The sequence below is a fragment of the Rhizoctonia solani genome, chromosome 15 (genome assembly GCF_016906535.1).
Source record: "Rhizoctonia solani chromosome 15, complete sequence".
NCBI lineage: Eukaryota > Fungi > Basidiomycota > Agaricomycetes > Cantharellales > Ceratobasidiaceae > Rhizoctonia > Rhizoctonia solani.
In genome coordinates, this window is record NC_057384.1 from 751,542 (window position 1) to 764,462 (window position 12,921).

Here is a 12,921-nt window from a genome sequence, read left to right on the forward strand (position 1 = left end):
CGCAGGCCAATGTTAAGGGAGCCCGCGGGCAAGGTCTGAATAATATATTATTATAGAAGAGATTATGTCATCCCCCCCCCACCTCAAATCCGTAGTAGTTTAGTATAGTATTTGATAAAGGACTGGAGGGGGGGAGGTCATGTGACCCTGGTGGACTGTCAGTCTCTAAGTCATGAGCGCTTAGAGTAATGACAGTTCTGACTGCATATATGTGAGTATATGCGGCCTTCTAAAGACTGTGGGATATCCTATTAGTAGGTGGCTTGGTCAGGAGACATGCCAGCAAAGGCATGGGTCATGACATACCAGGGTGTCTGCACCTTTAGTCATACACTGTTAGTCAGCCAAACCTCTGCTTACAAAAAACCTGACTAATATCACCCTTGCACACAGCTGTTGATTTTAGTAAAAGGATTGTTTAATGCTAGTGGGAAAGTGTTACACCCTTGTAAACTACACCATTGGAACCACACAATTTTTCTGTTAATTTTAGTATTTTTTATGGACTAATTATCTTTCTCTTTTCAATCATGTGATCTTGGTGCTTATTATGCCAAGATGCTGTGCCAAGATGCCATGCCAAGGGTGCTTAAGAAAAATCCTTGCTTCTGTGCAGCCCGCAGCATGCTTCTCTTTTCACATAGTTACTTCCTTTCTCACATGCACAGACTGCATGTAGATTACATCTTTGTCTATATATATAGCAGGGCAATTGCTTGGAGACCCCAAGTTGATTTTACCTTGTCTTTTAATACAGACAGGTCCAGTAGTCCAGCTAAGTAGCTGGAGTTCTCAGAAGTCACACTGCTCACCCCGCTTATCTCACTCACCACACCTCCCAGGCCTAAGGCCCCATCATCAGTAGTTAGTAGTAGAACACCCCACATGTTGTAGACACTGTAGTATAGCCTAGCCCATTAGCCAGTGTTACCTTATATTACTGATGTCCCCAAGCACCTGCCACTTGTGTGTACCCACCTTACAGTGGTGTACAACATTGTAAAAGCAACTTTTTTGTAGGCTTGATTGACAAGGAGAGGACCCCCTGTACTAGCACAAGGGAAAACACCTGAACAGACTTGCCTTTTGTCTTCAATAATCAAACAGACGTTGGTCCCAGGTAGTACCAAATTGCTATAAGGCAGACAGGCTCTAATCCCCTGCATACCCCAAGTTTTGCCAGAACTCAGTAGTCAGCAACCCTAGACCACTGAAATACCTGCTTGCTGAAAACCCGCCCATATCACAACCACCAGGTCTGTTGATTTGCTGTAGGGACAGTTCAACGCTAGGTACTAGATGCAAGGGTTTAGCGCCAGTACACTACAGAAAAACCACTCATAAGTCCTGCATCAGGCACCCTACCGCCAACACCTTCTACATCATTCCATGCACTGTCACAACCAAGAATGAAATGATTGCTGTGAGATATTGAGACAATTCACACAGATGAGAGAGTGGGAAATTGACAAGGTGAATTGTTCTTGGGGTTTCTGTCACAACCCACTCCATTCTTTGCATGAGTCCTGACCTTGCCAAGCCTCCAACAAACTCATGTTGCATACCAACATGACCGCAAACACGCATATACTCGCACTTATGCACTCAGAACCTCCGAGTTCCCACATATAAGAGACTTGTGGTTGACATGGCTGGACTTAGTGACATTCTCTAAGTCCAGGTCACATGAACTCCCCCCCTCCAGTCCTTTATCAAATACTATACTAAACTACTATGGATTTGAGGTGGGGGGGGGATGACATAATCTCTTCTATAATAATATATTATTCAGACATTGCCTGCAGGCTCCCTTAACATTGGCCTGCAGCTAGGGGGGCAGGCAGTGCAATGTCCCCCAGCAACTTATATTATTAATATATCACTGTGCATCATATATACTATATATATCTTTGACAGTGGATATATATGGTAATAACCCCTCCAGATATGGGTTATGACAGTTTCCAAGGCAATTCACAGTCTTCTTTTATAACAAAGTGAAAAGGGGTAGATACAAGGAGAAGGGACAGTGTCTGGGCCACACAACTTGGGAGCAGGATTGAGCATATGGCTTGGAGGCTCTACACATTGAACCAGGCCGGTGCGCAGCAGGATAAGCAAGATAGAGGCACTTAGAGCAGAATAAGTCCAGACTAAGTGCAAGAAGGGAACAAGGAAGAGGGAAGAACATAAACAGGGAAGATGTTAAGAGTTGTGTCAGTACAGGAGTAAGAAAGAATTACTATATACAAAATGTATATGGGAATAACTAAGAGCTATTATTAAGAATCAGTATATATGCACAGAATATATGCACAACATAGGCTAGGTTATCAGGAATAACAACTCCTAACAAATAGTCTACCAACTATCAAGTGCAGGTGGTTGGTTATGCATGGTACCTTAGACTAATGTTACTTAAGCCTAAGTGACTAAGGGTATGTATACTTAAGGTCTCTGGGATAGTACTTTAAGTAAGAGGGGTTACCTGACTAATGTACAGGATTGATAAGATTTGCCTAATAAGTATAGGACTTATAGATGCTCAAGTATGACTTAAGACTTATGGGGTTTACCTAAAATATGTTTAGGATTTATGAGATATTATAAATAAAGCTATCTGTCATAAACAGAGAAAAATAGAACTAGCTGGAATTGAACCAGCTTGACCACTAAGCCATAGAGCCCTATCATTCCTCTGCTGACAACCCATGATTACACCTGCTACCCCCCAAATTTGGGCTTGGGCCAGCATGCAACCACTTGTACTGGTCATGTGACTGTGTCCAGGACATTATCTACAATATAGGGGGTATGGTGGATTGAAACACTATCACTCAACCACAACAATCCTTACAGTATTGTTGCACTATACTCAATGTTGAACTCAACTACTGTAACAGTCAAGGGGTGCAGGGCTGCAGTAAGTACACTAATAGGCTACCCTGTGTCTATTGGGACTGGCCTATGGTCTTAGTGTTGAAGAATCAGTATCATGGTCTATAGCATATAATCCTTACAAATGTATTTACTGATATTTGGATGTATACTTCCTATAAAAGTTTTGGTATTGGCTCTCAAGTACCTCAGTTCACTACTCTACAGTCAAACTTATATCATCCTATCAAATGTGCTTATCACCATGTAGATAACTATTGTTTAGGTAGATACATGCACATAGCTCACTATTCTACAGTCAAACTGAGATAACTATTGTTTGGATTTTATATCATTTAAAAGGTTATGAGCCCTGCTGGAGACAACTCAAAGGAAGACAGCAGTAAAGAGACAAAACCTAACAAGACCACTGCACTTTACACAATGCAGTTGACCAAGAACAGCTATCTGAGCAAAAAGACCTACAAAATCCCACTCCTTAAAGACAATGGATTGAACTACACTGCATGGAAGTTCAGACAAACAACTGTACTATGGATGCGCAAGCTTGATACAATTGCATGGGGCAAAGAAAGGCCACCAGCCAAGTTAACAGGCACCAATGCCACTGACAAGACAAAAGTCAACAAGCAAGAGGCCGCATACTTGAAGTGGAACCTGCGCAACAATGAGGCATTTGCTCAGATCACATGAACATGGAAGATGGGTGCATGGCTGATATAGTCAAGACCACAACAGCATATGAAGCATGGACATGGAATGTCAAGCACTGGGAAGGGAAAGGCATGCAATTGCTGTTGTTCCTCTATCAGCAGCTCATGCAGGCAAAGATTGACAAAGGCAAAGACTTACAGACTGGCTTCAATGCCATCAAAGCAACCATTGCAAAGATTACCACGCTAGGCAAGACTGTGAGCAACTTTATGCTTGCACAAATTATTATGAACACACTCCCACCATCCTACACAATTGTCAACACCATCCTCCAAATGTCACTGAACAGAGGAGCTATCACAGCCAAGGCCATACAGAACACAGCCTATGCCAAGGAGGAATGGTGTTGCAAAGGAGGCAGAATCACTGCAATGTTTGCACAATTGTCCAAAGGGAATTCCACAGGCAAGAAGTTGTCAGGTAACAATGGCAAAGGGAAGAAGAAGGCCGCAGGCCCTCCTTGTGAAAATTGCAGGAAATCCAGACACACCAAGCAGGAATGTTGGTTAAAGGGTGGAGGAGCGGAAGGCACAGGACCGCAGCAAAAGCATCAGAACTCAAAGCAGTCAAATCAGAAAACAAACAAACCTGCATCAATGTCTAAGAACAACACTGCAAAAGTTGCTATTACTGACAAACCGTCCACCTCTGCTACCAGGACTAGGCTATATGCACTCTTAGCGTTGGATACCTGCCTTCACAACAACAATGTCTGGCTACTTGATTCAGGGGCGTCAATACATATGACACCAAATTGCAACTGGTTCTTCACTTACCAATGTCTGAACCCACCAACCTTAATTTGAGTAGGCAATGGGAATCAAATTCCTGCAATAGGTGTTGGTTGAGTCCATGTTGCACTAAAGAACCGTCATGGTATGATCATGCAAGCAGTCATGAAATCCATGCTACATGTACCCAAGTTGAACGCAAACCTCATGTCCGTCAAGGAGCTCACAAATGGTGGCACCAATGTGCTCTTCTGCAAGGTGTTTGGCGCAATCCTGATCAGCAATCAAGGACATGGGCAAGAGATTGGTTTTGCTAAAGAACTAAGCAACCAGCTTTACAAAGTTGAATGAACAGTGAAACATACCAAAGTGATGGCACATACAGCCATTGTTGAGCCCAACAGTACCAACAATTGGGACAACATCAAAGCAAAAGAATTTGTTGTGTATGCAGCTGGGCATATTGCTTGAGTGGATCTTGAGACCTGGCATCACCAACTGGGTCACATCAGCTACAAATACGTGCTAGATAGGGCCAAGAAGGGTGCAGTCAAGGGGATGGAGATCATTGGATCACGTACCCTGCTGCACACACCATGCAAGCTGTGTCTAGAGGGCAAGCAAACCCGTTCTCTGTTCTCCCCCTCTGAATCCTGCTCCTCCAAAGTCCTTGAACTCCTCCATAGCAACCTACATGGTCCTGTTGTAGTTGAAGGGATTGGTGGCATAAGATATTTTGCAGTAACAATCAACAACAAGTCACACAAGATGTTCATTCACTTACTCAAGTCCAAGAACAAGTACAAAAAAACTTTGAAGATCTTAAGGCGTCAGTCAAAAATCTTACAGGGAAGAAGATCAAGGCACTACGTACTGATGGTGGAGGCAAACACTGCGCCAAAACCTTTGAAGAATGGATGCACAGCAAAGGGATTGAGCACCAAAAGACCAAAGCTGACTCATTGGAGAGTAATGGCATTGCTGAACAAGGAATTGAAACCATGAATAACTTTCAGCAATGTATGCGTGCTGACGCAAACTTACCTGACAAGTACTGGGGCTTTGCAATTGTCTATGCAGCCTACTTATGGAATGTAACCCCCAAGGTGTTCCTCAATGGCCAAACTCCCAAAGAGATGTTCTCAGGACAAATGCACAACATAGCACAACTACAAAGGTTTGGATGCACCGCCTGGGTACAGGTACCTGATAAGCAATGGACAAAGCTTCAAGATCAATCAATTAAATGCACTTACATTGGATTCACATCAAATCAAAAGGCACACACACTTCTACATAGAGAGTCTGGAAAGCTAATCACCTCCCAAGATGTTGTTTTTGATGAAGGCGGAGGCATTTGTCAGCATGTGGTACTTGAAAGCTGTGGGGAAAACCCCTTACCCAAAGAAGAAGGCAACAACAAGTCAAAGGCTGAGGTAAAAACCAACAACAAGGACAAGGCAGACAATAAGAAGGACAATGCCCCCAAGCCTGTATCAGTCAGACAATCAAGCCAATCAAGGTGCCCTCCTGTATGGTACAGGGCAAATGTGGGTGCTGAATATGCCTGGTTAGCCAACACAAATGCAATACTTGAAGCACTTAATGCAGCCCTACCAGCACCTCCCAAAACATTTGCCAAAGCAATGTCCTGGCCAGACGGTCCCATGTGGTTGGCCTCTATGACCAAGGAGCTTGATTTGATTGAGAAGCATGGCATGGGAAAGAAAGTTGGAAGACCTACCAGCAAGAATGTTACAACCTCCTTATTTATACCATTGGATTTGCCTAATTTTCCTAATATTTTTACTTTTTTTACAGACTTGTTACCTTCACTTTTTCAATCACGTGATCTTGGCAAGCCCAAGGTGTTTGTTGGCGTTAAGATTGATCAAGACCAAGACGCTGGTACTCTCAAGATATTGCAGGGCCAATATATCAAAGAAATCCTGAGTTGATTCAAGATGAGCAACTGTAAGCCAAGCAAGACGCCAATGGCCAAAATGCCAAACTTACCCAAATTGGACTTGCCAACCATTGACCAGATTCTCTATCAACAGGGTATTGGCTTGCTCATGTATGCAATGGTGCAGACCCATCTGGATATTGCTTTTTCAACTGGTCTTTTAGCCCAACGTTCAGCAAATCTGGGTCAAGACCACTGGAATGGGTTCAAGAGATCCTTGCAATACCTACAAGGCACAAAGGACATCAGCATAGTTTACAGGCAGTCCGCTGGATCCACACTTATTGGTTACGTTGATGCCAATTACGCAGGTGATCCAAATACAAGCCAATCAACTATGGGCTGGGCTTTTATGATGGCCGGGGGATGTGTAGCATGGTCTTCTCAAAAACAGCCAACAATTTCTCTATCAAGCACTGAGGCCAAATATGTTGCAGCTGCAAGCGCAACTCAAGAGCTAATTTGGCTCTGTCAATTTTTATCTGAATTCAATTTCCTTCCCAAGGGACCAACTACTTTACTTACCAATAACCAATTGAGTGTAGCACTGGCAAAAAACCCAGTGAATCACCAGAACACCAAGCATATTTGCATCAAGCATCACTTTCTGCAGGAGATGGTCAAGCTACAGAAAATTAATCTTGAGTACATTCCAACCAATTGCCAAGTAGCTGACATCCTTACAAAGCCGCTTGGACGTGTCAAGTTCCCAGGCTTTGTTGCCAATTTAGGCATGTCCTAGACTCTCTTTTCTCACTGTAATCCAGAGTGGGTGTGTTGAAGAATCAGTATCCCAGTCTATAGTATATAATCCTTACAAATGTATTTACTGATGTTTGGATGTATACTTTCTATAAAGGTTTTGGTATTGGCTCTTGAGTACCTCAGTTCACTATTCTACAGTCAAACTGAGGTATGTTTTATCTTTCTATATCATTCTATCAAATGTGCTTACCACCATGTAGATAACTATTGTTGTGGTAGATATATGCACATAGTTCACTATTCTACAGTCAAACTGAGATAACTATTGTTTAGATTTTATATCATTTAAAACTTAGTGTGCCAAATAACCTCTTATGCTATTTACAGTGATTCAATCACTAGAGTAAATGTGCAGATAAGCTGTTAAAGGCTTGTGTGTATATGTCACTATATAAGAGTAAAAGTAGGATAAAAGTAGGATATATTAGAAGCGTCTTCACAGGGTCCTTTTATACCCTGAGAAGGTGCACAAACAAGTATATACATGATTGATATCAAGAGGGGGTACAGGAGGTACATGTGGCAACTGAAACACTTGAGGGAGCCAATACTTTGGTACATAGTAAACAAATAACAGTTCCTAATATTTGCCCCAAGGCAATATTTACCTGTGTGGGTCCTTAGATGTCCCAAGGCTAAGTGTTTCATCCTTGGAGTAAACAGTCCCAAAGGTAGGATACTGCTGTATTGGGTACTTACAGTAAATGGGGCATAACTCTGCCAAATGTTGTTCATTTTGGGAGTTTGACCCAGCGTTCTGGAGCGCACAAATAGGCGCACCTAGGAGCAAGCGATTTAGCAGTTTGGGACTCCCAGGCAATGGAGAAAAGGTGCATTTAATGCATCAGCGCTGGAGCACTTGCCTATGCAACAGGGGGGACCCTGAATATATCTGTGTGTAGCCACAAGATAGAATCTTTGTTGTAGACACACTTGATACCAGGGAATTTATTCCCATTTTCTTGATTTTAAACAAAGACAATTGGACTACTCTTTCAATCATGTGACTTTGGCGCTTATATCATACGCTAAGCGCCAAGCCACATCCCCATCTGCGCTTAATCAGCATACATAGCCACCTCCACTAATGATGTCATTATGACATATCAGTGATACGTATGCATGAGTAAGGCTGACTGCAGAACAGGGTTCTTATTGGTTATGGTATTGCATATATTGTATTTGTAGTTAGTTTACCTCTGTAATATATAAGGAGGCCAACCAACCATGGTAACACCCAGGTTGATTACCTCTTGTTGCATCCCCCAACTGTATGAGGCCTTACAGCCAGATCACTTAGTACCTACAATGCCTTAAGTGTCAACTCCACTGTACATATGTAGCCAGCCATTGCCCCTCAGGCCTTGGTCATTGTAGTTTAGTAGTTAGACGTTGTAGGGTAGAACTTGCCGCCTTAAGCAGTACATTTGTATTAGTCTCACAGCCACAAGCGCCTGCACCCTTGACGTCCTTACAGACGTCTAGGACAATCTTGAGTAATAAATACCACAAACAGGAGAAATATTACTTGTTACTGTTTATCCACTCAGCCAAATTTATATATTTAAATGAGTGAGAAAACAGCATTTATGCTAAAGATATCGCATATTAAGGGTATTCCTGCAGTCTATTGGTTTTTCAAAGGTTGCAATTGGATAGAGGGACCTTGAAAACCCTAGTTTGCATCTTAATCTCATTTATTTACTGTAGGATTACTGAGGTAATTAATAAAATAAGTACAGATTATAAAAGGAATGTCATATCCATCCATAACAGAAGATAGGAACTATGCAAACAGATGAGATGGATACAGATGAGTTCCCCAGACAAATACACTGGGGGGAGGAAGGAAGTGACAGTCAACACATAATCATGTCAGGAGGTAAGGCTCATGACATGCACCCCCTCTGGCATCCTTCACCCATACTCCTGCCCTTCCAGCCATTCCAGTCATTGCTCAGTGGCAGCCCACTCCCAATCACCCTCTTGCAGCCCATCTCCCACTCTGCCAAACATGTCAGGGTTGGAACTAGAGCTGACCATTACTGCTCTCCTCAAGGCTATCACAGCCCTCACAACCACAGTTGGGTCCTTGCAGGACCAAATCAAACACCAAGGCCAACAGCTCACTGAGCTCAGGGCCATATGCAAGGAAACCACCAACTTGCTTGGCAACAAGGACCAGGGAACAGGACAAGCCCAGCCTGGCCCATTGACTGAGCCTATCACCCCTCCAGGAAGACCAGAAGACCAAACCCACACTCCAGGCACAGTTAGGCCTGGGCTCAAGGCCCCCTTCTGCTCATCAAGGGGCACAGGGCCTGACTCAGAAGAGGAAGAAAAGCCACAACAAGCCAAGAAGGAGCCTTGCAGAATGCCTAGGGATCTGAGGTCCCTCACCCCCTTTGACTCAGGCTCCAATGTAAAACATCCCAAGATGAAGCTCCCCAACCCCTATACAGGAGACACTAGGGGGTGCAAGGCCACACAGTGGCTTGATTGAATGCTACTATGGGGAGCCCTGCACCAAGATCAGTTTGATGAGGACAAACAAATGGTGGTATGGATTCTCTACCACATGGAGGATAAGGCTGCTGACTGGGCCCTCCCCTTAATCAATAATATCATCAAGGGAGAAGGGAGTGCCCTGACTACCATTCCAGCCCTTTCATCCTGGTTCAAGGAGGCCTTTGCCAATCCTGATGCTAAACAAGCCACCATGCAAGAAATAGCCACCCTCACCCAGACTGCCTCAACAGCAGAATATGTCACTGATTTCTGCAGCCTCATTGCAGAGCTTGACTGGAACAAGGAGGCATATATTGCGCAGTTTACAAGGGGCCTTCACTGGAAGGTTAAGGAGCTCCTGTCAACCAAGGACAATGTTCCAGATGACCTTGAAGCCATTTTTGCAGCTTCCATTAAAATTGATAACACCTGCTGCAAAAACAAGGAAAACCGCCCAAAGAAGCAGGCATCCAAGGCACTGGTCACCACAACCACCTCCACCACTACCACCACTCACAGGGTCTAACTATTGGAGGACCCCAATTATGTCACACCCAAGGAGAGGGACTGTTGTTGTGCAGCAGGCCTCTGTGTCAAATGTGGTCAAAAAGGGCATTGCATCAAGCAGTGCCCTAACAGCTGGAAAGCTACAATCAAGGAGGTGGCAAAAATTGCCAAGGAAGAGTTGAGAAAAGAGTAGGGCCAAGGAAAGCTGCCAAAACCTTGAGCCCAAAAATAGATGTGCCTGATGTAACTTGTATTGAATTTGTATCTGTGGCTTTGGATTCCAATAAAAAACCACTTCTTTACATTGACCTACAAATGCATGACTACTTGGCAGAAATTAAAACTCTCATAGACTCTGGAGCAACCTCAAACTTCATTTCCCCCTCCATTGTTGAAAAATTCAAAATGCAAAAAACCCTACTCAAAAATCCACAAGTAGTGAGGATGTTAGATGGTACCCTATCCCAGACTGGTTGCACTTGGCACCAGGTTCAACTTGCAGTCTCAGCCAATGGCCACTCCCATTCCATTCCCTTTCTTGTTTGTCCCATTGGCAACACCCCAGCTATATTAGGCATGACCTGGCTCACAACAGAATCCCCCCTCATTGATTGGCAACAGGGACTACTTACATTCCCTGAACAAGCTCAAATTGCCTCCAAGGAAGAAGCAGACCCCAATCCTCTGGCAGACCTCCCTAGTCAGTACCACAAATTTGCCAAGGTTTTTGGGGAAGAGGAGTTCAAGGCACTCCCTCCACATAGGGAGTATGTCATAGCTATTGACCTTGTCCCCAAAGCCAAACTCTCCCCTAGACCAATTTACGGGATGACAGATGCAGAATCCAAGGCACTCAAACAGCTTATTGATGAGGAATTGGCAACAGGCAAAATCTGCCCTAGTACCTCCCCTGCCAGCGCCCCTGTCATGCTTGTAAAAAAAGGCTGATGGTTCCCTTAGACTGGTAGTTGACTACAGGAAGCTGAATGAGGTCACCCACAAGAATGTTTCCCCACTTCCATAACAAGATGATCTAATGGCTAAATTATGCAATGCCAAAATATTCACCAAACTGGATTTACAATGGGGTTATAACAATGTTTGGATCAAGGAAGGTGACAAGTGGAAAACTGCCTTCAGAACCAAATATGGGCTCTTTGAATACCTAGTAATGCCTTTTGGTCTGACCAATGCACCTGTTACAACCTCCTAACATATACCATTGGAATCACCTCATTCTTCTATTATTTTTACTATTTTTTACAGACTCAATATCTATTGTTTTCCAATCATGTGATCTTGGCGCTCATTATGCCAAGATGCCACGCCAAGATGCCTTGCCAAGGGCGCTTAGGAGAAATCCGCGCTTCTGTGCAGCCCACAGCACGCTTCTCTTTTCACATGTAGGCTTCTATTCACACATGCACAGACCACATGTAAATAGCTTTCTTGTATATATACAGCAGGAAAATTGCTTGGAGACCCCAAGTCAATTTTACCTTGTCTCTTATTCACTAGAGGAGTTATCCAGCCAGCTAAGTAGCTGGCCCCTTAGTGACTCAGAAGCTCACCCCTGTATATTGACTCATCACATCTCCAGGCCTAAGGCCCCATTGTTGAAAGTAGTTAGTAGTAGACCGCCTTAAGCAGTAGTAGTATAGCCTTCATAGTAGATTACATAAGCAGTGATTGTAGTAGTACAGCCACAAGCGCCCACTCACTAGCAAGTAGCCCACCTTACAGTGCGGTTACAACAGCACCTGCAGCTTTTCAGCACTTTATGAACAATCTATTTAGGGACTTGATTGATGTCACAGTGGTTATCTATCTGGACAACATACTGATCTTCTCAGAAGACCCCAAGGACCACCCTACCCATGTCAGGGAAGTCCTGTCACAATTAATGAAGTGTTGTAGACACACTCTATACCAGGGAATTTATTCCCAATTTCTTGGATTTAAACAAAGGCAAAACAGACTAGATTTTTGATCATATGACTTTGGTGCTTATATGATACACTAAGCGCCAAGCCATGTCCCCACCTGCGCTTACTCATCACACATAGCCACCTCCACCTATGACATCATCATGACACATCAGTGACACGTATACATGAGTAAGGCCAACTGCAGAGCAGGGTTCTTATTGGATTAGGTATTTGATATGATGTATTTGCAATTAGACTACCTCTGTAATATATAACAAGGCCAACCAACCATGGTAACACCCAGGTTGATTACCTCTTGTTGCACTCTACATTGTACACAGGGCCTTAAGCCTGGGTTCCACTAAGTCACTCAGTAGTTACATTGCCCATAGCGCCTTATGCATTGTTGTCACTGTATTTACATAGCTTGCCAATGCCTTATAGCACTTGGTCACCGTAGTTAGTAGCTTTGATGTTATAGGGTAGTTACTTGCTGCCTTAAAGCAGTTTCTCACTTGCATTCCACACAGCCACAAGCACCTGCACCCTCAACATCCTTCTAGACGTCTAGGACATGAAGAACCAGCTGTTCTGTAAGTTGTCCAAGTGTTACTTCCATGTCACAACCATCAACTACCTAGGCATTGTCATATCCCCTGCTGGTTTTTCAATGGATCAGAAGAAGATCAAAGCAGTCACATCCTGGCCCATACCCAAAACAGTCAAGCAGGTCCAGGCCTTCTTGGGCTTTGTCAACTACCTATGCCAATTCATTCCCAACTTCAGCACTGTGGCATGTCCCCTGCACAACCTCACAAAAAAGGAAATCCCATGGACATGAGGTAATTCAGAAGAGGAAGCATTCCAAGAATTAAAGGCTCTCATTACCAAAAGTCTGGTGTTG

At 43.7% G+C, this 12,921-nt stretch overlaps 8 protein-coding genes across 8 annotated transcripts; all 8 read left to right on the plus strand.

The window, feature by feature from the left end:
- Positions 1 to 3,243: 3,243 nt before the first annotated feature.
- Positions 3,244 to 3,591, plus strand: RhiXN_12039 (Retrovirus-related Pol polyprotein from transposon TNT 1-94; the record flags this gene model as incomplete). Its single annotated transcript, XM_043331854.1, has 1 exon — positions 3,244 to 3,591. The coding sequence occupies one exon, from the start codon at positions 3,244 to 3,246 to the stop codon at positions 3,589 to 3,591; it is 348 nt and encodes a 115-aa protein (XP_043186615.1).
- Positions 3,592 to 3,683: 92 nt separating this feature from the next.
- On the plus strand, positions 3,684 to 4,418 carry RhiXN_12040 (Retrovirus-related Pol polyprotein from transposon TNT 1-94; the record flags this gene model as incomplete). Its single annotated transcript, XM_043331855.1, has 1 exon — positions 3,684 to 4,418. One exon carries the CDS (start codon positions 3,684 to 3,686, stop codon positions 4,416 to 4,418), a length of 735 nt encoding a protein of 244 aa, XP_043186616.1.
- Positions 4,419 to 4,496: 78 nt separating this feature from the next.
- On the plus strand, positions 4,497 to 6,301 carry RhiXN_12041 (Retrovirus-related Pol polyprotein from transposon TNT 1-94; the record flags this gene model as incomplete). Its single annotated transcript, XM_043331856.1, has 4 exons — positions 4,497 to 4,650; positions 4,699 to 4,789; positions 4,856 to 5,064; positions 5,133 to 6,301. 4 exons carry the CDS (start codon positions 4,497 to 4,499, stop codon positions 6,299 to 6,301), a joined length of 1,623 nt encoding a protein of 540 aa, XP_043186617.1.
- Positions 6,302 to 6,346: 45 nt separating this feature from the next.
- RhiXN_12042 (Retrovirus-related Pol polyprotein from transposon TNT 1-94) lies at positions 6,347 to 7,051 on the plus strand (the record flags this gene model as incomplete). The annotated part of the gene is made up of 1 exon (XM_043331857.1): positions 6,347 to 7,051. One exon carries the CDS (start codon positions 6,347 to 6,349, stop codon positions 7,049 to 7,051), a length of 705 nt encoding a protein of 234 aa, XP_043186618.1.
- Positions 7,052 to 9,088: 2,037 nt separating this feature from the next.
- On the plus strand, positions 9,089 to 9,577 carry RhiXN_12043 (uncharacterized protein; the record flags this gene model as incomplete). The annotated part of the gene is made up of 1 exon (XM_043331858.1): positions 9,089 to 9,577. One exon carries the CDS (start codon positions 9,089 to 9,091, stop codon positions 9,575 to 9,577), a length of 489 nt encoding a protein of 162 aa, XP_043186619.1.
- A 75-nt stretch (positions 9,578 to 9,652) lies between these two features.
- RhiXN_12044 (Retrotransposon-derived protein PEG10) lies at positions 9,653 to 10,108 on the plus strand (the record flags this gene model as incomplete). The annotated part of the gene is made up of 1 exon (XM_043331859.1): positions 9,653 to 10,108. The coding sequence occupies one exon, from the start codon at positions 9,653 to 9,655 to the stop codon at positions 10,106 to 10,108; it is 456 nt and encodes a 151-aa protein (XP_043186620.1).
- A 296-nt stretch (positions 10,109 to 10,404) lies between these two features.
- RhiXN_12045 (Retrotransposable element Tf2 protein) lies at positions 10,405 to 11,037 on the plus strand (the record flags this gene model as incomplete). Its single annotated transcript, XM_043331860.1, has 1 exon — positions 10,405 to 11,037. The coding sequence occupies one exon, from the start codon at positions 10,405 to 10,407 to the stop codon at positions 11,035 to 11,037; it is 633 nt and encodes a 210-aa protein (XP_043186621.1).
- A 1,554-nt stretch (positions 11,038 to 12,591) lies between these two features.
- RhiXN_12046 (Retrotransposable element Tf2 protein) lies at positions 12,592 to 12,858 on the plus strand (the record flags this gene model as incomplete). Its single annotated transcript, XM_043331861.1, has 2 exons — positions 12,592 to 12,610; positions 12,659 to 12,858. The coding sequence occupies 2 exons, from the start codon at positions 12,592 to 12,594 to the stop codon at positions 12,856 to 12,858; spliced, it is 219 nt and encodes a 72-aa protein (XP_043186622.1).
- Between the last annotated feature and the right edge of the window lie 63 nt (positions 12,859 to 12,921).